The sequence below is a fragment of the Myotis yumanensis genome, unplaced genomic scaffold (genome assembly GCF_028538775.1).
Source record: "Myotis yumanensis isolate MYYU_CA2020_CCGP unplaced genomic scaffold, mMyoYum1.0.hap1 SCAF_2, whole genome shotgun sequence".
NCBI classification, from domain to species: domain Eukaryota; kingdom Metazoa; phylum Chordata; class Mammalia; order Chiroptera; family Vespertilionidae; genus Myotis; species Myotis yumanensis.
Genome location: NW_027223753.1, coordinates 151,421,102 through 151,447,665, shown reverse-complemented (window position 1 = coordinate 151,447,665; position 26,564 = coordinate 151,421,102). Strand labels below are relative to the sequence as shown.

Genomic DNA, 26,564 nt, shown 5'->3' with positions numbered 1-26,564 from the left:
TTGTTAGGCATTTCAGTCAGGGGACAAAAGCAAATCATATTTGAAACTGTTCCTTGTGAGTGGGTTGTCATTTTGCTTCCTTTCTGTTCTTTTTAATTAGACCCATTCAAAGAAAATGTACCTGAACAAGTCCATCCTCTCACTTCGAGACCTTAAAGTGGCTGTCATCGAGGAGATACAGTGCCTGGTACAAGAGATGAAGAACATTCAGTCAACTCTTCACATATCTAAGCGCATCCCCATTCCGAAAATCCCTCAGATACACCCTGAAGAAGTTCCTGAAAAGAGATTTCAGTATGATGAGGAAATTCTCCTTGCTTTTAAGCAACAGCTGATGAAAAATGAGGATACAAAGGCCCCCCTAGTGGAACAGGCGGGGCCGGCAGGCTCAGGTGGAGGATTCCTTAGATCCTCTTATGCGAAGGATGGGGATTTGACAACACGAGAGTCATTGTCCAGAGCGTCAAGGGCATCAACATTCGGCCTAGATCTTTCAAAGCCATCTGAATTTGAAAGAGCAGATCCAATTGATGTAGAGACGGAGATTATGAAGAGAAAGGAGATTAAAAACATATACATGCAGCAGTATTTGGCCAACAGGGTAAGGGGTGAGACTGTGCCTATTTATTTTTTAAATATATTTTTATTGATTTCAGAGAGGAAGGGAGGAGAGAGAGGTAGGAACATCAATGATGACAGAGAATCATTGATTGGCTGCTGCCTGCATGCCCCCCCCCACCCCCCCACTGTGGATCGAGCCTGTGCCCTTGATTGGAATCGAACCCGGGACCCTTCAGTATGCAGGCCGACACTCTATCCACTGAGCCAAACTGGCTAGGGCCGAGACTGTGACTATTTAAAGCTGAAAGAGAATGGAGCAGGGATGTCTATCTAGTTAATTAATTATTTATTTAACATTTTTCTACATTAACCTTCCCCAAACCCTGACCAGCCCACAACTCACTGGTAGCTTGGCTTCCTCCCCACCCCTGTTTTTTTTTTTTTTTTTTTTTTTTTTTTTTTTCCTGAAAATCACTGTGCTCTGCCCAGAACTGTGGAGCTTTGTAACTCCTTCCTTTTTGGAAAGCTAAGCATTAGGAGCAAATGCATGCTAACTGGCATCTCGCTGAAGCCATGGCAAAGGGGAAGTGATGAGAAGCTTTCACATGATGGATGGAACATAACAAAAACCTTCCAGAGGAAATGGGCCACCCTCTGCTTTTCATACTCTCCCCTTTCTCTCATTTGCTCCAATACTGGGAGTGTTCATGGTGATGAACGGCTTCACAATTCTTCTGGAGCTAGAATGCCAGCTATTTTTATTCCTGGGAATATCAGGACCAGACTGGGAGCAGTTGTGCAGGAGGTGCTCCTGGGGTGCTAGTTCCCTGCTACCAGCCGTATTGTGTCTTTTCCAGCTAGGCACTCCCCTATAGCTTTCCAACCTTATTCTTCACCCATCAACTCTTCTTCATCCAGCCCAGTATTCTCACGCTTCCTGCTTTTCCCCACTTTCCTCCCCCAGTTCTGAGTTTCTTATCTGTGCTTTTTCTTTTGCTATTTTCTTCTACCAGAGTTGAGTCATCAGTCAAAACTCAGCCCAGTTCCAAGCCCCTTCCAAATCTTCTGTCCACATCATATACTCTTATAAAACAAAACAAAAAACCAACTTCCATTGCACCTATAATCAGCACATCATGTTTTGTTCTTAGTTTTCTTTGCTGCTGCTGTGTGTGTTAGTTTTGTCTTGCAAATTAGGTTGTATAGATCTTAAGGGAAGGTACATAACTTCTTCTGACTCCCTTGCAGCGTCTTGGACAATGCCAGACATGTAGTAGATACTCAGTAAAATGTTTTGACTTAATTGACTAATTTACTTTATTAATTAAAAATACTTATTGGTCCATTCTAAGAGCAGGGACAGTGCGAGCTAGGTAGTAGTGATGCAACTCAAGTCAGACATGTTCTCTAGCCTCATAAAGCTTGTAGGGTGTCAGGGATAAGAGAGAATAGGACAAGTGAAACCCTTACAAACTTGGATACCTATGTGGTAAGTTTCAGAATGCTGTTGTACTAAAAATATATAGTCCTGCCTCCAAAGAAATTTTTAAATAATTCAAATTTGTTGAACAAATTTGGGGGGGGGGCCCACTTAATCTAGAGCCCTACACAAAGTTTAATTTTTTAAAAAAATTTCTTTGGTTTTCTTTTGTTTGTTTTTAAGCTATCTGAAATTCTCCAGAAGTTTTACTGTCCCAAACCCACAGATCTCTTCACCATTCTCAGCACCAATCTGGGCCCTCATTCATAAATTTCAAGCATTTGTGTTGAGGCTCCCCCATCATATACAGCCTACATGATGTCCTACATGGAATGGTTTGTCTTCTTCCTGCTGTATGCGTTTCCTCAGGAGAATCAGTCCTGGGGCTCTCTCTCAATCTCTTCATCTCCTTTGGGATGGGATGGGTGGGGAGAAGTTGTGCCAAAATCAGAGCAAAACTGAGGCTTTAAAATCATTAGGACATCAGACAAGTAAGGTCTAGACCAGGACTTAGGATACTTAGGTCCCTATCCCAGTTCTGTGACAAATTAGCTTTGATCTCAGGAAAATCACCGTTAGCCTCAATTTCATCATTTCTATAGTAAGAAGATTGTGAACAGGTTTCCTGTGGGTCCATGATTGTACTTACCTATTTGAAAATATTTACTATTTGGTAGATTTGAATATTTTCAAAGTAAGAAGTTGAGGGAAATATTTATCTAGTGTTTACTGTATGAACGGCTATGTAGAATACTGTGGGGGATATAATAGAGGTAGACATAACACTATCCACAAAGAGCTTATAGTCAGTACAACAAGACGTTTTTGATCAATGGCTTTTAAAAAAATATATTTTATTGATTTTTTACAGTGGAAGGGAGAGGGATAGAGAGTTAGAAACATTGATGAGAAAGAAACATCAATCAGCTGCCTCCTGCACACCCCCTACTGGGGATGTGCCCGCAACCAAGGTACATGCCCTTGACTGGAATCGAACCTGGGACCCTTAAGTCTGCAGGCCGAAGCTCTATCCACTGAGCCAAACCAGTTAGGGCTCAATGGCTTTATTTAATGGAAGAGAAATAGCTGGAAGGACTATAGTTATAGAATTTTTGCCACTTAATGAATAAATTAATTTATGTAAACTTAAGACCATTGATGAATGATTTATATGACTAGACACAACCACACACACCCATGTAATTCTCCCTCTATATTAAATGGCATAATGAGAAAATGCTTTTACCCAAACAAATTAGTATTGTTAGTTTAAAAAAATACTGTTCTTAACTTCTAACATATATACAAATCTTTTTCCACCTCAGATCAAAGAACTGATTGTCACCTTTGATGCAGAACTCCATCTCCTGAGACACCAGAAACTGAAACTAGACATTCAGATGAAAATATCTGATCTGAACCATGTCACATTATTTCAAGAAATGATGCTCCTCAAGAATTTTGAAAAACAGGAGAACATACTTCAAGAGCGTGTTAATTCATTAGACAAAGAGGAACAGGAGATGCAAGTATGAATAGGCAGGAAAATGCTAGCTGGGTGCACCCTTAAGTTATGGAAGGAACTTGATTCTTCTTTTCTTCTTCTCCACTTAATTTTTTATCTTGTTCAAGTCCTCAGCTCTTTCTTGTCTTCTCTCCCTTCTCTTTTCCCCCATTATTCAGACTTGCTCTCTGTTTTTTTGGTATCTTTGGTCAGGGAGAAGTGAATCAGATTTTTTTTTAGTAAATTTGATCTAATGTTTTGTAAGGTAGAATAAAATTTTCAAAAGTTAGCCTTATATTTAGTTTATCCATAGATTTCAAGTTTATTTATGTTGTTACTACTCACCATGTGAAATTGAGTTTTGTTTTGTTTTTTAAATATATTTTATTGATTTTTTACAGAGAGGAAGAGAGAGTAATAGAGAGTTAGAAACATCGATGAGAGAGAAACATCGACCAGCTGCCTCCTGCACATCCCCTACTGGGGGTGTGCCCGCAACCAACGTACATGCCCTTGACCGGAATCGAACCCGGGACCCCTCAGTCCGCAGGCCGACGCTCCATCCACTGAGCCAAACCGGTTTCGGCTGAAATTGAGTTTTGATTATATGCTATTCTTATGAATATAACTGGAAAAGAAGTTCATGAGTTTCTTAAATATGATAGCTAGTTTCAGAGTAATGTCTAATTAAATTTACAGAAAATTGATTCTTTTTGTTATATATATGTTAAATTTAAAGAGATAAATTATACTATTTATCTTTGTCCTAAAGGAAGATTCTATTAAATAGATATTACATAGTGAATAGTGACATCAGTTTTTTGGTATTTCAGCTTCACTAAGATATGATGTATCTTTTTTTTTTAAATTGTCATACATAGTGGGCAAAAGTAGGCTTATAGTTGTAATACAAATAAATAATACAATTAATAAATAACACAAGAATAAACTGTATTTTGCATACTCACAACTGTAAGCCTACTTTTTCTCACTCCAGTATAGATATTAAAAAAATTTTGTTTTTGAGACCACCCATGCAATTATATTAGTTGACATCCATATATCAATAAAAATTTCAATTTATTTAATGTAGATTTATTTGAGAAAACAAAACATTAAAAAATTGATCTTATTTGATTACAAATGTAACCATGTGGTTTTTGTTTTGTTTTTTTACAAAAGAATTATAAAATTTTAGTCATATAAATGAATGGCTCTGCAAACATCAGAAATGTAAACTTCCATTAAGAAGCTTTGGAGCCCTGGCTGGTTTGGCTCAGTGAATAGAGCGTCGGCCTGCGGACTCAAGGGTCCCAGGTTCGATTCCGGTCAGGGGCCATGTACCTTGGTTGCGGGCACATCCCCAGTGGGGAGTGTGCAGGAGGCAGCTGATCAATGTTTCTCTCTCATTGATGTTCCTAACTCTCTATCCCTCTCCCTTCCTCTCTGTAAAAAATCAATAAAATATGTTTTTTTTTATTTTTAAAAAAGAAGCTTTGGAAATGTAACCTTACATTGCAATGCACATTGTTCTCTGAACCTGGTTTAACAGATGAAATATTTTATTTTTTAAAAATATATTTTTATTTATCTCAGAGAAGAAGGGAGAGGGAAAGAGAGAGAGAAACATTAATGATGAGAGAGAATTATTGCTTGGCTGCCTCCTGTACACCTCACACTGGGGATCAAGCTTGCAACCCAGGCATGTGCCCTGACTAGGAATCGAATTGTGACTTCCTGGTTCATAGGTCAACGCTCAATCACTGAGCCACACCGGCCAGGCCAGATGAAATATTTTCATTTGTTCTTGTTCTTGTTTGTTTAGTGGAGAATTAATGAATCTATGAAAGAGATGGAAGAGAAAAAGAATGAAATCACCAGGCTCCAGGACCAAGAAAAGGCACTCTATGCTAGTTTTCAAGCAGCCGTTGGAGAAAACAAATTTGCTAACTTCCTCATGAAGGTCCTAAAGAAAAGGATAAAACGGGTGAAGAAAAAGGAGGTTGAAGGAGATGCTGGTTTGTGTTTCTTTCTTATATATGAAAATATTTTTTTCTCACTAGCATGAAATAGAGAAATAAATAAGTCATGTTCATCACAACATAGACGATGTAGCAGCATTGTGGAATTTAAAGAGGAGGTGATATAAACCTCTTCAGTCTGTATAGGTCAAGTCTCACTTTTTCTTCACTGCCACATCAGACGATGTTTCATTTTAAAAACTTTAAAATAAGAGGAAGGAAAATACATGGCATGCAAATATTAATCAAATCAGAGCAGGAATGGCTGAGTTAATGTCAGATAAAGTAGATTTCAAAGCAAAGAAAATTCCTGGAGACAGAAAAACCTTGTTCAATGATAAAAGTGTCACTCGGCCAGGAAGACATAGCAATCTTAAATGTGTATGCATAAAACAACAGAGCTGTAAAATATGTGAAGCAAAAACTGATAGAAATGAAAGGATAAAATAGACAAACCCATGATTACATTTGGGTACCTCCATCGCCCTCTCTCAACATTTGATAGAACAACTGTGCAGAAAATCAATAAGAATATAGAAGACCTAAACAGCACCATCAATAAAAAAGGATCTAAATGAAAGTAATAGAACACTTCACCCAAAATAGCAGAATATACACACTTTATAAGTAAGTGCCCACAGAACATATACCAAGATAAACTATATGTTAGACTATGAACAAGTCTTAATAAGTATAAAAGAATTGAAATCATATGGAATGTGTTCTCTGACCATGTCACTTATGTTATTTCTAGAAATGTATATTAAATACAACTAAAAATACAATTAAAAGTTGTATTTAATATACATTTCTAGGAATCAACCTAGAAATCAGTAACAGAAAGATAACAGAAAAATCTCAAAACACTCAGACCTAAACAACAAGCTTTATATAATCCATGGGACCCAGAAGACATCTCAGTGTAAATTTTAAAACTACATTGACCTAAGTGAAAATGAAAATGCAACTTATTAAAATTTGTGGAATACTGCTAAAGCAATGTTGAGAGAAAAATTTTAGTACTAAATTAGAAAAGAGGACAAGTCTCAATCCAATAATTTAAGCTCCCACCTCAAAACCTCAAAACAGAAGTGCAAAATAAAACCAAAGTGTCCTAACCGGTTTGGATCAGTGGATAGAGCGTCAGCCTGCAGACTGAAGGGTCCCAGGTTCGATTCCGGTCAAGGGCATGTACCTTGGTTGCGGGCACATCCCGAGGAGGGGGTGTGCAGGAGGCAGCTGATTGATGTTTCTCTCTCATCGATGTTTCTAACTCTCTATCCCTCTCCCTTCCTCTCTGTAAAAAATCAATAAAGTATATTTTAAAAATATATATGTATTTATATACATTATATTTAAAATATTTAAAAATATATTTAATATATATATATATTTTTTAATTGATTTTTTACAGAGAGGAAGAGAGAGGGATAGAGAGTTAGAAACATCGATCAGCTGCCTCCTGCACACCCCCTACTGGGGATGTGCCCACAACCAAGGTACATGCCCTTGACCGGAATCGAACCTGTGACCCTTCAGTCTGCAGGCCAACGCTTTATCCACTGAGCCAAACCAGTCAGGGCTAAAATACCTTTTTTAAATTTTTTTTTAAAAAAACCAAAGTGAACAAGCAGAAGAAAGATAGAAGCAGAAATCAATAAAATTGAAAGCAGAAAATCAAGAGAAAAATCATTTATATAAAGAGCAGTTTGTTCTCAAGAAGATCAATTGATTGATAAACCTCTAGCAAGAGTAAAATACTACTACTACTACTACTACTACTAATAATAATAATATAAAAGGAAAAGAACAAACAAGGTACCAATATCAAGAATGTAAGAGGTGATATAATTACAAATTTACATTACAGATATGAAAAGATAACAAGGAAATACAATGAATATCTTTATGCACATACATTTAGCAACTTGGATGAAATAGATAAATTCTACAAAAAATACAACCATGACTCATCCAATCTGAAATAGATAATTTGATAACTATTAAGAACATTGAATTTATAATTAAAAATGTATACATATATTTTTATTGATTTCAGAGAGGAAGGGAGAGGGAGAAAAAGATAGAAACATCAATGATGAGAGAGAATCATTGATTGGCTGCCTCTTGCAAGCCCCCTACTGGGGATCAAGTCTGAAACCCTGGCTATGCCCTGACCTGGAATTGAACCATGACCTCATAGGTCATAGGTTGGCGTTCAACCACTGAGCCACACCAGTTGGGCTGAATTTGTAATTTTAAAACTCCCCTGATAAAATCTAATGGTCTAAATAGTTTCACTGGAGAACTCTACCAAGCATTTGAAGAAGAATTACTACTATTGTACACAGTATCATCCAGAAAATCAAAGAGGAGAGAAAATTTTCCAGTTCACATTCTGAAACTGGTGTTATCCTGATACTAAAACCTGGAAACTTTCATATTATGTTATGAGACTCTTGATCTCATTAATATCTTTCATTTAACTTGCCTTTCTCTAATACTGCCCTGCCAGAGAAAGGGGTGGGGGCCCACTCCTTCCTGCTAGGTGGAGGTATTCAGCCTTCATTGTCACCCCAGGGAAAGGTGATCTCCTTGTCACTGCTGTGCAGATGGGAGTCCCAGCTCCTCCTTGTAATCTCTGTTGACACGTTGGGGATGGCCTTGGCACCACTGCGCAATGGTGAAAGTCTTGATTCTCCTCCAGGGCTCTTCAGACTCCACTTCTGGGGGGAATGTGAAGGGAACCTTGTTACTGCCAGGTGAGAGTGGAAGTCCAGGCTACCCATAGGGTCTCTACAAATATCTTAATGGTAGAAAAGGCGGCCGGTTATCAGCCAGCAGGCATATAAATCCCTCTTTCCTGCACAGCCTTCTCTGACACCATCCTCGTGCGACTGTTGGTGTGCTTCATTACAGCTTTGCAAGGGTGGATGTCTAGGTTCCTCACTTGGCCTTTGCTGATATGGGTGGGAGTGGGGCCACATTTTTTTTCTCTGTGGTATTTGGTCAGGTTATCATCTAAATGTCTTACTAGACTGCCTCTTTCTTGGTCATTTGGCGAGAGAGGGGAAGTTCTTGTTGGGTCTTTCTGTATCTGCAGCTGTTGGTGTTTTCCAAGTTGCCCACTTATTCATCTCTGAGTTTGAGATATGAGGCCAAGGAACTCATCCGAGTGTTGTTTCTCGAGTTCTGAGGTGCATAGTTGATCTCCCTTCTTCCTGCTTGTCAAAATCTTCTTGTGTTTGTTTTATAAGTAATGCCCAGAGTTTTTAACTATATTTAGTGGGAGAAATAGGGAAAAGTAGATCTACTTCATCTTCCTCAAAGAGGAATTCTATTATGTAAGAATTTTAAGGTCTAATTTTAAACTTTGATGCTTTATTGCATAAGTTGGTACAGATCACTTAAAGTAATTTTATGGGAGAGCTTATATTTAAGAAATCTACAGAGTATGAGGTCCACCTCTTATCTCTACTTTGATGTTTTATAAGATGCAAATTTCCATTTGGTGATCTATGGTTCATAGAGGTCCTCTAGGTGTTTTAAAAGAAAATGAGGCTGGGGTCGGGGAGGTATATATAAAAGGGGGCAAAGCGGGGAAAATGGGGACATCTGTAATATTGTCAACAGCAAAAATAAATTTAGCCCTGAAAAAAAAAGAAAAAGAAAATGAGGCAGAGTTGGGTGGCAGATGTCTATAACCCCTTATCCAGAACTCTCGAGGGCAGGTGTGTTTTAGTATTCAAAATTTTTTATATTTTACTAGAGGCTTGATGCATGAAATTCATGCAAGGGCCTAGGCCAGTGATGGCAAAACTTTTGAGCTCGGCGTGTCAGCATTTTGAAAAACCCTAACTTAACTCTGGTGCCGTGTCACACATAGAAATTTTTTGATATTTGCAACCATAGTAAAACAAAGACTTATATTTTTGATATTTATTTTATATATTTAAATACCATTTAACAAAGAGAAATCAACCAAAAAAATGAGTTCGCGTGTCACCTCTGACACACGTGTCATAAGTTCACCATCACTGGCCTAGGCCCTGGCCCCTGCCCGCTGCGGCTTTGTCTGGAAGGAAGGATGTCCAGAAGGACGTCTGGTCTAATGAGCATATTATGCTTTTATTATTATAGATAAAAGATATTGTATATGACATTATTAAAGAAATCACTCATAACACTTGTTAAAGAACAATAAGGCAGACTTTATTTAGGGGGGACTACTATGATGGGATTTTGTAGAAAAGAAGAGAAATCAGTGCAACTTGGAGTACAAGGACAAGTGGAAATTTATAGCCAAGGAGCAGGGTGAGGGGTCAGTGGATGGAAAATTAGTAAGAGGTAATCCTTTGCTAAACTAACCTGGCAGGATTTTGGCTGAAGGAAGGCCACAGTGATAAGATATTGTGGGCAAGGAATAAGGAATTTGGTCAGATATCAAGGGTAGGGGATTTTTGCTAAACTGATAGCATGATTCTTCCTAAAACTGGACTAAATGGGCCAAGGACAGAGCCCAAGGACAAGGACTAGTCAGAAAGAGAACTCAGTAGGGCTGACTCAAGTTTGGTTAAAGGAGAGTCTTTGTCAAGTAATCCCCAGAAGGGTTTGCTGCAGGTTCTCTAAATCAAACATCTCAGTCCTCCTGCATCAACACATGAACGTTCACACTTAAGTGGGTTAAAAGAAGATTATACATAGCACTCCTTCTGTTCAGATCAATTGTGGAAATCTTCCCTGCTTTGAGGGCACTGTGGTTTAGGAATTGTAGATCTATGTAACCAATTGTGTGTTAGGTGGGTCCCAGCAGAGGCAGTTTGACCGCTTGGCCTCAATCCTCTGTGACTATTGCACAACCTTCTGCAGGCATTTGAGTTTGTGCTCTCTATGTCTTTAACCATTTTAAACTCTTCTAAAATATTAAGTAATTCCATGCTTTTTCTCTGCTATTTTCCTAGTGACTTACTCATTGAAAAAAATGCCTTATTTTTAAAATGTGGAATTTAGCTTAACACAGGAAATTCTGCTTATTAGCAATGTTTTACTCCCTCCTTAGAAGAAGATGAGGAAAGTGAGGAATCAAGTGAGGAGGAATCCAGCTTGGAGAGTGATGAAGATGAGTCTGGATCTGAAGATGAGGTTTTTGATGATTCTATCTGCCCATCAAGTAAGTTGGATAAAACCAGATGTTCTCTGTGAAGTAACTATGAATTGACCATACCAAGAAGATCCTTTCTTTTTTTTGGTCTTCTCAATTATTGCATCATAATATTTAAGGAAAGGATGGTTTAAGGTATACAAAGTATAGTCTAATGAATACTTTGGGGGGCTCTCTGGATGGTTGATTTTCTGTTTCTTTAGGTGGCTATCTATGAGTGACAAGTGATCTGCTGATGATCTTTAGTCCATTGAGGGTCATTAATTATGCAGCAAGTTTCATTTTATGGAAAAACAAAAGATTATTATGTATTTTAAAACTATTTTTTCTTTTTACAAAGATCTCCCTCTTTTTTACAAACCCATTCACATTTTCATATTTCAAATCTGTTTTGTAAGGGCAGTTTGTACCAGTTTCCTGGAGATTCTTGGCAATTTATATTCACTGTTTTCACTGGTGAAACCAGTCTGAAACATCCAGACCAATATTCTTACAGTTTCAATAGGTAAATGATTCTGTAGAAAAAGAATTTCTATTTGATCTAAAATTTATTTTTCTAGTCATTTTATATAAATTATAAATCAAATTTTAAAGTTTAATTCTAAATAAATTTTAAATCTTGTTTTGATTTTTGAAAACAAGAGTCTTCTTAAAATCATAATCTTTATGAGTAGAAGAGAGTTAAAAAATCTTGTATTGCTCCTTGTTATTTTATGCCAGGATCCAATGGGTTGGACAGTCCCACAGCTAGTTTAGTGGTAGAACTAGGATTAGAACTAAGGTTCCTGAATTCCATTGTAGTACTCTATTATATTTTTGCACTAGAGGCCCGGTGTATGAAATTTGTGCACTGAGGGGGGGTGTGTCCCTCAGCCCAGCCTGCAACCTCTCCAATCTGGGACCCTTCGGATATCCCTCTCACAATCCCGGACTGCTGGCTCCCAACCACTAGCCTGCCTGCCTGCCAGCCTGATCACTCCCTAACCACTCTCCTGCCAGCCTGATTGATGCCTAACTGCTCCCCTGCCAGCCTGATTGCCCCCAACTCCCCTCCCTTGCCAGCCCAATTGCCCCCAACTGCCCTCCCCTGCTGGCCATCTTGTGGCCACATGGGGGCGGCCATCTTGTGCAAGGGCATGATAGTCAATTTCCATATTACCTCTTTATTATATAGGATTCTTTATCTGTTAGTTGGTGGGTAAATTTGGCTGTTAGTGTAATATAGCGGAAATTGATATAGAGAGACTGTACTTGAATCCCATCTGCCACATGTCAGCCACGTGCCCTCTCTGAGACTTAGGGTCCTCATCTATAAAATGAAAATAGTAGTTTCTGCCATGCAGGGCCTATGAGCCTTGAATGAGATAACATACATAAGGGGCCTAGCACAAAGCCTGGCTCAGAGCACTGCTCTGAACATCAATGCTAGCACCATAATTACTATCCTGGTTAGTAATAGTTTCCACCTGGAATGATGGAGCCCCAAGTATAATGAAACCTTGCTAGTTAGACCCACAGGTGGACATTAATAATTCTGAAGCCCCAAAGCCCACACTTCCAGTAGAAATACGTTCCATAACAAATGAACTTTTATTGTTCATTCGTTCATTTGACTTCTCTTTTATTGTGTCTTTTCAGATTGCGATGTGAGTCTTTTTGAACTGGCGCTTCAACTTCGAGAGAAAAGGCTCGACATTGAGGAGGCCTTAGTTGAAGAGAAGAAAATTCTTGATAACCTCAAAAAGGAATACGACACATTGTCCAAAAAAGTATGCTTTGCCTTTTTTTCAGGTCTATTTATCCGCCCTCAACATGGTACTTGTTCTCCCAGCTAGACCATTTCAATTCCATAGCAATGACATAATGTAGGACTTTTCCGAAGAGAAGACGCACTTCAAATGTTACATCCAGGATTTTTTTCCTTCCAGCACAGTTATGCTGGGGAGTGAGGGCATTGGACTTTCTTTACCTAAATCATTGATTCCCAAACTTTTATGATTACATAGTTCTATATGTAAAAAAAAAAAAAAGTGTGGTGCTTGTACCCACATAATAAATGTATATTTATATATAAGTTGTACTTATGCACTATTGTACAATATACAGTTGACTCTTAAACAGCAGAGGTCCACTTATAACAGAGGTTTTTTCCCCGTCAATTCTGTACCCCCAGGTTTGGCATCTGTAGATTCAACCAACCACTGATGGAAAACGGTATTCGGAATCTGTGGTTGGGAATCCATGGATGTGGAGGCCCGACTTCAGTTATATGCGGATTTTCAACTATGCAGGCTTGGTGCCCTTACCCCCACCCCCACATTGTTCAAGGGTCAACTGTGTTCTGTATAATATGAAACATTCACAAAAAGAGAAATTAAAAAGAATAAGATAAAAGGAAGCAGAAATAGAAACTCAGATATTTTCTTTCTTCACTTTTTAACTCTGGGTTGTGTGCATCCCATGTCAGAGACCAGTTAGCTAACCTTTTGGTATAATTATATTGATTAATCTCTCCCTTATCTTCTCATTTTCCCTCTTGGGTATCTTTCCTAAAGCAACATCACTTAACTTGATTGATGTTCAGAAATATTTTTGATAGATTGCTTCTCCTCTTTCAAATAGGAAATGATTTGGGAAACGTTCAAGTTTTTAGGAGATGAAGATGTGCTTCAGAAATACTGTAGTTAGTAGTTTCGTCACTTTAAAGGCTTTTCCCTTTAACTTATTGAGCCTACTATGACCAAACAAGATTCAAACCATTCTGAAAAAGACACTCTGTACCAAAAGCAGCTTTTCACGTGAAAAGAGAAGGGAGATGAGGACATTCCTTCTGAGCTCACATTCACCAGACCTCTGTGCTCTGGGGACATAGGAGTGATGGGAAAAGTGGTGTAGGTCACGACTTAGGATGAAAATACCATACATTTCTGGGCTGCAAACTGGAATCACCCATTTCATCCCAGCCCAGCAAAGCAGATCCTGCTCATGCTGCTCCTCCCTCCCAAGATGCCCTCATTTACCACCTCGGGTATGTGTTTGCTGAATCTTGTCAACATTTCACTCATGGGGCCTCCCACAGGTCAAAATTGTGGCGAATAATCTGAACGCAGCAGAGGAGGACCTGGAGGCCTATCAACGAGAGAAGCAGCAGCAGCTGAATGAAATTCTGGTTGTGATTCCGCTCAAGCTCCACCAGGTGAGGAGCCCAGAGAGGTTGTCCCCCTCTGTCTGAGCAGAACCACCCCTCCCAGGCCTTTCCCAAGGGTCACTGGTGGGGAGAAGAGCAGTCCTTTGCTGAGAATTCTCCCTGTAGAGTGACACGCCAGTCACACCAAAGCACGTGTGTTTCCCGGCGGCCTGCTGTTCAGCTGTGGAAGTTGAATCATTTCAGGAGAATGGTGAGCCTGGGACGTGGGAGTGGAGTGGCTTGGCAGGTGAAATCTTGGATCTTGCACACGTATCACTTTTCACACCATCTTTAGATAGACGTGAAGTAATAATGCAAGAATGATCTTCACGCAATCTCTACTCATTAATGACAAAAATCAAGACAAAAGAAAAATTTTCTTTTTCCCCATTTTGTGTTCATCTCCACCCTCCACTTGAATTATAATATTTTAAAAGACAGAGATACATATCAGTGAGAGAAAAGGCTCGTCATACTATATTTTGTCAGGTAAAGAGAGAGAACACAGTATTTTGGAAGAAAAACCGAGGATCAGCCTTATGTATACATGCGTCTGTGTTGCGTGCTGTTGAGTTGGCTCTGACCCCCGGTGACCCTATGAATGAGGGATGTCCGCACTGTCCTGTCTTCAGAGCCCTGCTCAGCTCCTGTAGACGCGTGCCTGTGGCTTCCTTTGTGGAGTCAATCCGTCTCATATTTTCTCTCTTTTCCTGCTGCCTTCTATTTTCCCAGCATCATTGTCTTTTCCTGCCTTCTCGGGATGTGCCCTAACTAGGACCGGTTCAGTTTGGTCATTTTTGCCTTCAGCGATGTTTCAGGTGTAATTTGCTCTGTGTAACCTGACGCAAACTGGGACAGCTGTCTGTAGCAATTTGCCTAATGTGCCAGCCCTGAAGTGTCTGTCCGTCTCATCGCTGTGCAGTAGACGTTAGCCATGATCTGAGTGGGCAGATCTGCCGGCCCCTGAGGGGTAATTATAATGTGCTTATTCTCCGAGGGCAACCTCCTGCGGTGAGAAGAATACAAGGCCAGCGACAATGACCTAAACAAGGAGCAGAAGGGACTGCTTGCTCTGTGCTCTCTGTGACTGCACATTTAGTTTGGTCTTTGCTTTGATTTTTGTCTGGTTTCGTTTTTGTCAGATAGAGTATGTGATATTTGGGGAAATACCTACGGACCTTTCTGGAACGCTGGTCTTTTCTAACCAATCCTTGAGTCGGCTCCAAGGCCGCATCGTGCAGCTCCAGGAGGAGAACTCCAAGCAGCAGAAACTCAACAAAGAGTGGCGGGAGAGACGGAAGCAGCTCATTCGGGAAAAGAGAGAGATGGCAAAAACTATAAACAGTGAGTACCTGGGCCCACCATCATCTGGTAATGTTGACTGATACGTAATATTTACTGATAAGAGGGAACTCTCAAGTGACTGTCTCCAACTTTGAAAACACTCCCTGACCGGTTTGGCTCAGTGGATAGAGCATCGGCCTGGGGACTGAAGGGTCCCGGGTTTGATTCCGGTCAAGGGCATGTACCTTGGTTGCGGGCACATCCCCAGTGGGAAGTGTGCAGGAGGCAGCTGATCGATGTTTCTCTCTCATCAAACATCGATGTTTCTAACTCTCTATCCCTCTCCCTTCCTCTCTGTAAAACATCAATAAAATATATTAAAAGAAAACAGTAAGTAACTGAAGAATTAAGAGGAAACAAAAGCACCTTCTCATCTTCCGACGTATTATCTCTCTTACCAATCAGTGATCACTGTCCTAGTTTAAAGCGATACACCTTCTATCAAAGAAATGATTTCCCCGAATTATAAAAGGGTTTATGTACAGTGAAATGTGGAATAACACAATAATAACCCACGTACCACTAGCAAGCTTGAGAAACTTTCCTGCTATCCCTTTCCGCAGGATCAAGTACCAGGCGAGTACACGGGTACGTGCGTGTGTCCACACACACTATGTGAAACTACTCTGTATGCTTTTTAACTGTGATACTATATTATTCATATAATTTTGCAGTTCACTGTATGAAACCAGTTTTTTAGAGTTATCCAAATTGCTACGACAGTTGTTCATCTTAACTGCTATTACAGCAATTTGCAACTGGTGAGCCGCAAGAATTTCTAAAACATGCAATCCCTATTTAATCAGGGGCACCGGCCTCTTCACTCTTAGGTTGTCAAATAAAAAAATGACAACAGCCAACACAACAATAGCCATCTCATGTGAATGAATCAAAATTATACCTATTTTTTGTCAGATCGACAAAAAATAAAACATTTTTTGGTGTGCCGCAGAAGTTCAATAATCAGTTTGTGTACCATGGGATGAAAGCGGTTGAAAGTCACTGTGCTATTGTAATAACCCATTGTAGGGCTGTAAAATAACTTATTTCTTCAGTGTCCTGTGGATATTTAAGGTATTTCTCATTTTTCATGGTGACAGGCAGTGTTTCAGTAAACCTCCTTGTATATGTCTCCGTGTGTGTGTGTGTGTGTGTGTGTGTGTGTGTGTGTATTGTTTAAGAAATCCTTTCTGCCCAGCTGGTGTGGCTCAGTGGTTGAGTGTTGACCCATGAACCAGGAGGTCATGGTTCGATTCCCAGTCAGGGCATATGCCCAGGTTGTGGGCTCAATCTCCTGTGGGGACCGTGCAGGAGGCAGCTGATCAATGATTCTCTCTCTTCATTGATGTTTCTATCTCTCAACCTCCCTTCCCTTCTCAAATCAATAAAAACATTTTTTTTTAAAAAAAAGAAATCCTTTTCTGTTTTGAGGTCATAAAGATTTTTTTTATAGTTTTCTCTTTAAGTAGTGTTCTTCACATTTGCATTTTTAATCCATCTGGAACTGGATAGTGTAAGATGCAGTATAAAGATTATTATCTTACAAAATTTTTGGTAATATCTAATATATGGAATCTATATGTAAGTTATTAAGTATTTCAGCTTTAATAAAAATATTACTGTAGCATCTACCTTAATACAACAGAACTGTACATTTTAAAATGTATCCTTTAAATCATTTTTTGTCAGGTGTGTTTTGGTACAATTAAATAGATTTTTTAAAGAAAAGTTGAAAAAAGAAAACCGAAAAAGGGAGAATATAGTGGTCAACTAGTCCAGGTTGCTTGGGTTTATAGAGGCCACTTCCCACAGTGCGGATGGCACTGCCCTCCAGGGGGCTGAAGTGTAAAATTTAAAAAGTCCGTGTTAGTGCTCCGTGTTTGCATAACACGTATTCGGGACACAGAGTTCTCTCAGGTGTAAGCCTGGAGGTGCTCGTGTTTCTCACGTGCTTCACGTTCCTTTGGCTTCTGTAGCCCGTGAATGCTGTTTATATTTGGAAGCACTATTCATCAAACCAAGGAATAAAGATTTATAAAAATGAGGAAGCTTCTTTCAATTTGGGGAAACTGTGTGAAGGAAGTAAAATGAAGTATCACACTTTTGGAGTGTTAGTTAAAATAGAGTAAAACATAGTTCCACGGCGTGGGAGTTTTATTCAGTGACTTTTAGTTCTCTCACCTCCAGGCCATTTTCTGAAAGCAAGTTGTGAATTTGGTTAAAGAGTGATTTCTAATTCTGAGTATGAAACTAGAGTGAGTTCCTTTCCTGTAACCAGTGATGAGAGACCCCACAGTTGGTATGTGGTTGCCTCCTCCCCACCGGGAAAGAAGACAAGAGTCTAGGGCAGTGATGGCGAACCTTTTGAGCTCGGCGTGTCAGCATTTTGAAAAGCCCTAACTTAACTCTGGTGCCGTGTCACATATAGAAATTTTTTTGATATTTCAACCATAGTAAAACAAAGATTTATATTTTTGATATTTATTTTCTATACTTAAATGCCATTTAACAAAGAAAAATCAACCAAAAAAATGAGTTCGCGTGTCACCTCTGACACGCGTGTCATGGGTTCGCCATCACTGGTCTAGGGCATGGTGCTGGAAGGGTTACGTTTCCTCCATTCCAAGAAGGGCAGAGCTCACAGACATGGGGAAGGTGGGTGGCATGTTCCAGAAGCCTTGATGTCCCCAGTGAAAATTAGCTGGTCTGATGGAGTCAAAAGGGCATTAGGTTGGCTCCACAGGGGGATGGCAAGGACCAGAGTCCATTGCCATGGGAGAGGTTACCCCTCAGATGGGGCTAGCTGGAGGGGAGCAAAGGGGCAGCCATAGGCCAGCCACACTGGACAAATAATTTAACCCTTTCATTTGCATCACTGGTTGTCATGGCCACCGCATTACACACATGGATGGTGTCCCTCCTCACACAGAATAGAAACAAGTAGCCCTCCCTGGTTTGTGCCTAATGGCAGCCTAGCCACTTATCCTGTGTCAACTCAACCATAACAGTGATACCTGAAGACAGTTTCTGCACCACCACAGAACTGTGTCACGTTACATCCCAGGGCCTTCAGACTTCACTTGAAGATGGTCTCTGACTGAGAAGGTCTCCTTAAAAGATTACATTTTCTTGAGGCGCTCAGAACCCGCAGATGTATTTTGCCCAGGTGTTCCAGCATTCTCACATTGGGAGAAAGACAACAAACACAAGTGAAATACATTACAGGTCAGTTGGAGATAGTCATTAAAAAGACACACTAAAAAGGACTGGGAAAGCCAGCGTGAGGTCCCTAGGAGGATGGGAAGAGCTCTCTGCAAAGGTGACATGCCTGGTAAGATGTGGCTCTTCCCGGCCAGAGGACCAGGACCTGCTGTTAGTTACACCTTCGGAACTGAGTGTATTGGACACGTCTCCCATGGGTCTCCCGCTCGCTTTCAGAAAATGGGCTGGACAGAGTGAACCATGTGGCTATTTGGGAAACAGCCTTCTAGGTTGTGGGAACCGAGATGGGAGCAGGCCAGGCACATTTGAGATGCCAAGGAGTAAACCAAGAGCGAGGTGAGAGAAAGGAGGTGGGAGAGCTAACACTGGCAGGGAGGGTAGACCATGCAGGGCCTGTGAAACACCACAAGACTTTCATGTTTACTTGGAGTAAGATGGAAACTTTTCTTAAACGCCTGCTCTGTTATTAACACTGATACTATAGCAATCAATAATAAAAGACTTACAAATGGACGTGTTTATAATCTAGTTGGAGTCCATCAGCAGTGTGAGGGGTAGGTCAGGTTGCGTAAGCCAGTGGGGAAGATGAGTCTGTTGAACCCGGACCTCCTGGTTCATAGGTTGACCCTCAACCACTGAGCCCCACCAGCTGGGCTTACACAAGGTTTTGAAGTAGATGAACAGATAATGCAGGAATGGGCATTTTAAGTGACGAGAGCAGCAGCTGAGAAGTTAGAGAGGAAAAATCAACTGGTAACAAAATCTTTTTCCATTTTATGAAAGCCCTTCCTGAGGATGTTCTTGTTATTGGTATTGTTCACTTGGTAACAGTGGGAGCGGTTGAACAGCCTGGTAATGACTGTCTTCTTTCAGAAATGGAAGAAACAGTCCGAGATCTGATGATCAGCAAGTTTGGCCGCGTGATAGACCTCGCAGCTCTTCAGACACTTTCTGTGAATACAACACTTGAAGAGCTCACGATCAAGAAACTTCGAAAGGAGATAACGAATGCCAGGGAAATAAAGGAGTGGGAGGTAAGGACGGAGGGCACCTGACCTACTTTGGTTCAGTCTAGGTGGAGGCAAGGAGTCCTGGAGAGATGTATGCGGTTCCTGCGAAGCATCTGCATAGCTGAAGGCGGTCTGTGAGCCCCACTTCCCCATCCTACCCCTCCACTGGGAACTTCTGATCTTTTTTTTTATGTTTTGGAAATAATTTTAATTCAGTAGGAAGATGCTCATGGTCTAATGCAGGATATAAAATTGTATATATAATATTATTTTAATATGTAAGCTTATATTATAGCTATATATTAATATATACATCTATATTTAAAAACATGCTAAAATATTACCAATATTATCTTTGACTTTTTTTGGATATGGCTGCTTGATATTTTCTTCATTTGTTCTTGTATTTTCAAGCTTATTATAATAGATTAGAGGCCCAATGCACAAAGTTTGTGCAAGGGGCTCGGCCCTCGCAGCCGTGGCGGCTAGCCTAGGCCAGTGGTCGGCAAACTCATTAGTCAACAGAGCCAAATATCAACAGTACAACGGTTGAAATTTCTTTTGAGAGCCAAATTTTTAAAAAAAATATATTTTATTGATTTTTTACAGAGAGAAAGGGAGAGGGATAGAGAGAAACATCGATCAGCTGCCTCCTGCACACTCCACACTGGGGACGTGCCCACAACCAAGGTACATGCCCTTGACCGGAATCAAACCCTGGACCCTTCATTCCGCAGGCCGATGCTCTATCCACTGAGCCAAACCAGTTAGGGCAAGAGAGCCAATTTTTTTAAACTTAAACTATATAGGTAGGTACATTGTTATTAACTTAATTAGGTGTGTGTCTGGCCCATCTTGTCCAGTCCCAATTGGGGCCCATCGGGACCAGGGAGGGACTGCGGGTGGGCTCCAGGGCATGTCCAGCCTGTCTTACCCAGTCCCATTTGGAGCCAATCAGGACCATCTCGCCCAGTCCCCGTCGGGGTGATTGGGGCTAGCCGGTCGAGAGGGGACCGTGGGAGGGCTCCAGAGTGTGGCCAGTCTTGCCCAGTCCCCATTGCCAGACCCCAGCAGGAAGCTAACCTACCAGTTGGAGCGTCTGCCCCCTGGTGGTCAGTGCGCATCATAGCAACTGGTTGAGCGTTCTGTCGACCACTCCATCGGACACTTAGCATATTAGACTTTTATATATAGACTTACATATTCCTTTTATGATCAGGAAAAAAAAGGACATCTAAAAAAACAAAATCTGGAAAGGATTACCTGAGTTTCCAATAGTCAGAATAACATTGTTAATAAATTAGACCTTGAAAGTTATTCAGAACAAATTATTGATCTTTAATATTCTTTTAAGGCCTGTGTTTTAGGCATGTGGTAAGCATTTATGTCTTCTTCTTTTTTTAAATTAAATCTTTATTGTTCAGATTATTACATTTGTTCCTCTTTTTTCCCCCCATAACTCCCCTCCTCCCAGTTCCCACCCCACCCTCCGCCCTCACTCCCCACCCACTGTCCTCATCCATAGGTGCATGATTTTTGTCCAGTCTCTTCCCGCATCCCCCACATCCCTTTCCCCCCCCAAGAATAGTCAGTCCATTCCCTTTCTATGTCCCTGATTCTATTACACTCACCAGTTCATTCTGTTCATCAGATTATTTATTCACTTGGTTTTTAGATTCACTTGTTGGTAGATGTGTACTTGTTGTTCATAATTTGTACCTTTACCTTCTTCTTCTTCCTCTTCTTAAAGGATACCTTTCAGCATTTCATATAATACTGGTTTGGTGGTGATGAACTCCTTTAGCTTTTCCTTACCTGTGAAGCTCTTTATCTGACCTTCAATTCTGAATGATAGCTTTGCTGAGTAAAGTAATCTTGGTTGTAGGTTCTTGCTATTCATCACTTTGAATATTTCTTGCCACTCCCTTCTGGCCTGCAAAGTTTCTGTTGAGAAATCAGCTGACAGTCGTATGGGTACTCCCTTGTAGGTAACTGACTGTCTTTCTCTTGCTGCTTTTAAGATTCTCTCTTTGTCTTTTGCTCTTGGCATTTTAATGATGATGTGTCTTGGTGTGGTCCTCTTTGGATTCCTTTTGTTTGGGGTTCTCCGCGCTTCCTGGACTTGTAAGTCTATTTCTTTCATCAGGTAGGGGAAGTTTTCTGTCATTATTTCTTCAAATAGGTTTTCAATATCTTGCTCTCTCTCTTCTTCTGGCACCCCTATAATTCTGATGTTGGTATGCTTGAAGCTGTCCCAGAGGCTCCTTACACTATCTTCGTATTTTTGGATTCTTTTTTCATTTTGCTTTTCCGGTTGGGTATTTTTTGCTTGTTTGTATTTTAAAACTTTGACTTGATTCTTGCGATCCTCTGGTCTGCTGTTGGGAGTCTGTATAATATTCTTTATTTCAGTCAGTGTATGCTTAATTTCTAGTTGGTCCTTTTGCATATCCTCGAGGGTCTCACTAGATTTATTGAGGGTCTCACTAAATTTATTGGCGGTTTCTAGAAAATTCTTGAAAAACCTTAAAAGTGTGGTTTTGAACTCTATATCCAGTAGTTTGCTTTCCTCCATTTCTGTCATTTGTGTCCTGTTTCTTTGTCTCGGCATTTTTTATGCTTCGCTGTGTCAATAGAGTGTCTTTCTGTGCTAAGTGTCCCAATTACCTGAGGTAGACACTCTTGGTGCACCCCCTTGTGGTCTTTGTGCACAGTCTAGTTGTAGTTAAGCCTTGATTGTTGTAGGTAACACTGGGAGTATTTGACCTCCAGGCCGATTGGCTGTGAGAATCAGCTGTGTCTACGGTGGGAGAACTTCTGTGCTGAAGACACCCTTATGGGGCAAGACTTGCTTCAGTGGGGCTTTGGTGCTCACTGAGTCTGCCCCCTGAGTGTGTCCCTTATGGATCTGTGGAGTTGTAATTGGATGGTCCCACTCTGATCCCTGGGTACACTGGCTCTTGGATCTAAGGAGGTGCTAATCTAGCCTCTGCCTGAGGCTACCCAGCAGAAGCCAGCTGTAAAGCAATGCAAGGTGCCCTGGGGCCTTGGGGCAGCTGCAGTTTGTTAAGTAATTTTCAGATTACGAAGGGCCGGGCCTTTCATATGCAAAAGCCTTTGTGCACGGCTTGGGCGGGGCAGGGTCCCAGGGGATCAACAGGATGGGCGGAGCGAGCAGTATGGCTGCTCTCAGTCCTGTCCTCAGAGGACCCGGCAATCACTGCATGTGCCCTGAAGTTCTGACCAATGCCAGACAGTCCTGTTTCTCCCGTAGTCTCTCCCAGAGACTCGCCTGGAACTGCAGCTCAGACTCCCTCCCTATTGAAAAAGACAATCATGACCTTAGCCGCCAGCCCTCTCCGCATGCACCTCCACACCTCTGTATTTTACTTCCACACCGCACCTCCTCTGAGTCTCGGTATGCTTTTCTCTTTCCTTCCAGTTGTAGAAATTCCACTCAGCCAGCCTTCCTGTGGTTCTGGATGATGTCCGTTCCGTCTTTTAGTTGTATTTTTGAAGTGGTTGTGTGAGGCAGCAATCTCCGGTGTTTACCTATGCCGCCATCTTGGTTTCTCCATTTATGTCTTCTAATTCTCATGTTTGGAGGCAAAAATATATCAATAATATGTATTTTGAATTGATTGTAACCTCTTGTTTCAGTAGTTTCAAAGCTCTTTTTTGATAGAAATGGACCCATGAACAGAATTTGTCCTTACAGAGTGGGTGGTGGATGGCGTGTTGCATTAACTCTCAGACTAAGCTTTTCTGTAGTCATCTTGGGTCCCAAGCAAGTCCCTCAACCTTTCTTTGTCTCAGGTTCCTCTTTTATAAAATGAGGGGTTAGACATAGTGCCTTCTATGGTCACTTTCATCTCCAATGACCTGTGATTTTTATCTTGTCTCTGAGGCAATATCTGTGTTTAGTTCCAATGATTTGTAGTCGGTTCCAGGAAGTGAAGCCACTAAGGCTGAGGGCCTTAACAGTGTATGCACAGTTGGTGTCCTTGCTTATTGGCTTTCATTCAAAGTTCTTAAAAAGAAAAATTTAAACTATCAATTAATATATTATACTGTTAAAATAAGAAAATGCAAACCCGAAGAAGAATATGTATAAGTGTAACTTTGGCCTGGCCAGCATAGCTCAGTGGTTGAGCATTGACCTGTGCACCAGGAGGTCACAGTTCGATTCCTGGTCAGCACATATGCCCGGGTTGTGGGCTCGATCCCCAGTGGGAGCTTCTGACCTTAAGCCTATCTCCACTTTCTTACCGTTCACTTAGGGACTAGTCTACCTTGGGATGAAGGCACCAGCACTGGCATTTGGGGTCCAGGGTGCATGTAAACATGATGGCAAAATGGCATGATTACAGAAAGGCTTCATTTTGAGGTCAACATTCATGTATAAATGCTCTAACAGTGTTAGAAACTGAAAGGCTATACTCTGAGGATCCTAATTGTGTTATTCTATATAGCATTTAAATGCTGTTACAATTTGGAAATTATTAAACTCTGAGTAACAAATTTTATAACACGATGCAGACTAGTTAGCTGGCAGGGCCTTAGAAGATGTCCATGCCTATGTCATTCCTAGAGCATGAGGTGGTGTGGTTTCCAGATATAGCCTCATTCAAAGACAGGAGCTTTTATGGCAATTTCATAGCCTGCAAGTCATTATGACTTCTTCAGTTTACTGTCAAATTTCATCAGTAGATAGGGGACGTGGAGAGGTTGCCAGTGCTCTCTTGTCTTAAACTTTTTTTATCCAAGATATGCCACTGTGCTGTAAAGAAGTAAATGGTTGAGGTGCTCATGTGATAGGATTGGTCTCCATGAGGGGAATGCTAGACAGGATATGTGCAATCTAACATAATTTATTGGAGCACTAAGAGAACAAAGGAAAGCCACTAGCGGATGTATGGCCATTCAGGGGCTTGGGGGATCCTGGGCCAAGACTGGGGAAAGAGCAACATCTAAAAGTTTTCTGCTTAAATTATTATTCTCCCTTTTAACTAGTTAATACCAGCACTCAGTCTGCATACTAATTCATTCCTCAACAATGGAGTGATATCGATGTCTGTCTTATTTTGCCTACTTTTGTCTTTGATCATACTTACAGTCTTCTTATCTTTTCTGTAATCAGACTAGACTCCATACAGTTGCTTCTGGCTGCGTTTTCATACTGACTTCTGGTTATATTTTTCCATGTGCACATCACTTCATTTGCCTGATGGCTTTGATCAAATCTGCACATTCATTTTTCTCTATTTCCTCTTATTCATGTCACCCATTCTGCATCTTCCTGCTCTGGTAGGAAAAGATTGCTCAAGTGCGCTGGGAACTGATGATGAAAACGAAAGAACACACCAAAAAGCTCCACCAGATGAACGATCTATGTATTGAAAAGAAGAAGCTTGATTCTCGGTTGAACACGCTCCAGAACCAGCAGGTATGCTGCTTTCCTTCAGACCCTCTGTTGCATGGGGAAGTTCGGTAGCGGTAGTGTTCGTGGGAATTTCAGTGCTGGCATTTCAGCAAACCTTGATCTTACTAGTAGACTGCTTCTCGCCTCAGCCCGGTCCCTGAGAACACCAATGTGACACTGGCCCCATCACAGGGAGCCTGAGGAACTAGCTTCATCGTGTGCATCTTGGGGCCATGAACTTATATAAATGCTAATCTATGGGGTTTGCCTTGGCCCTGGAGAGATAAGGCTAGTTAGGTATAAATAGTACTAATACACTACCCGAATCTGGTGCCTAACATCCATTTCCAATATCTGCTCCTTTCATTTGACCTAAAGTGGGTGTCTTGACTTGTGGGCTCTCACGTTGTTGCTTCACTAAAGCACTTGTTCCTTCTTAGGGCTTTCAAAGGGCTCTTTATAATATTTACTGAGCCTAACATTGTGTTCCTTAATATGTGGTGGATACTACTTATTTAATGAAATTCATCCTTCACGTCTTGCCCTCCAGGAACCCAACACCTATTCTGAATGAACTATAGCTCATGTTCTTGCAATAGGTTTTGCAAAACTGCCTATTGTTTCTCTTGGTTTTCTTTAAGCATCTGGCAGTGGCCTCAGCCAGTAGTGGTTTCCCCTGAGGAAAGCATCAGCATCACCTGGGAGGTTGTTAGAAATAACCCAGATCTACTGAGTCAGAAGCTGGGGGGCTGGGGGAGTCCTGGCATCAAACCACATTAACAAGCCTTCCAGGGGACTCTGATGCATGCTTGAGTTTAAGAGCTCTGGTCTAAGTTCAAGTCCAAAAGGAGGAAAGAATATGGTTTATTCCATGGAGAAAGAATAAGAGGATTTGGAAAGCTTAAAAGCGGACATTAGATTTGAGAGGAAGCTTAGAATCAGAATACCGAGGGCCCTTTATCCACTAAAGAGTTTCTGAGTGGAGAATCAAGGCAGTGTTCGGGAGGGTTGACACCCAAATAAAATCACAGAGTGAGCAGTCAGTAAACATTTGTTGACTTGAAGTGCTTTGACAAGTCCAGATACATTGGGAAGAGTTTGGAGGTAGATCAGTTGGATGGGAAAATAAATCGTATATGTCTTTACAGAGTGTATCTTTACAGTATATCTTGACACGTGCAGTCTCTTTTCAAAGGACATCCCATTTAATCTTCAAAACACTACTTCCTAAGGCTCAGAGAGGGAGTAACTTGCTTCAGCTCTCAGAGCTAATGCACAGGAAGTGAGTTTTTAAAACGAGGTCTGTCTACCTCCAAAGCTGACTCAATTGTTCTGCATTGGGATGTAGATGGTGAGAAGCTAGCTAGTGTCAAAAGAAATTCCCAAGTAAGATTAGTCAAAAAATTTTTGGATATGGTGAGGAGGATGAGGGAAAATTGAGGTGCCTTTAAAATGATGCCTGGAATGACTGGTGAGTCGGTACAAGCATTTAGCTGCCAGTAACCAAAAGCCCCATTGAAAGTAGCTTAAACAAATAAGGCTCATTGTTTTTCACTGAACGCGAAGCCTAGAGATGACTTAAGGGGTTTGATTTGGTGCGTCTGTGATATCAGGGGCCAGCATCTCTGTGATTCTCTCTGATTCTTTGAAGT

At 40.9% G+C, this 26,564-nt stretch overlaps 1 protein-coding gene across 4 annotated transcripts in view; it reads left to right on the top strand.

Moving 5' to 3' along the window:
- Positions 1-26,564, top strand: part of CFAP44 (cilia and flagella associated protein 44) — a 116,107-nt gene that overhangs the window by 86,060 nt on the left and 3,483 nt on the right. For 3 of the 4 annotated variants that reach the window (XR_011470306.1, XM_070406195.1, XM_070406194.1), the window contains exons 26-34: positions 101-601; positions 3,367-3,570; positions 5,371-5,563; positions 10,626-10,736; positions 12,366-12,496; positions 13,807-13,923; positions 15,057-15,258; positions 19,354-19,514; positions 24,802-24,936. Coding sequence is in view for 3 of the 4 variants with exons in the window: in XM_070406195.1 (XP_070262296.1) it covers positions 101-601; positions 3,367-3,570; positions 5,371-5,563; positions 10,626-10,736; positions 12,366-12,496; positions 13,807-13,923; positions 15,057-15,258; positions 19,354-19,514; positions 24,802-24,936 (1,755 nt within the window). In the remaining variant the exon portion in view is untranslated. Of the gene's footprint in view, positions 1-100; positions 602-2,224; positions 2,368-3,366; positions 3,571-5,370; positions 5,564-10,625; positions 10,737-12,365; positions 12,497-13,806; positions 13,924-15,056; positions 15,259-19,353; positions 19,515-24,801; positions 24,937-26,564 lie in introns of those variants that run through there. The other variant, XM_070406196.1, reaches the window with a different exon arrangement.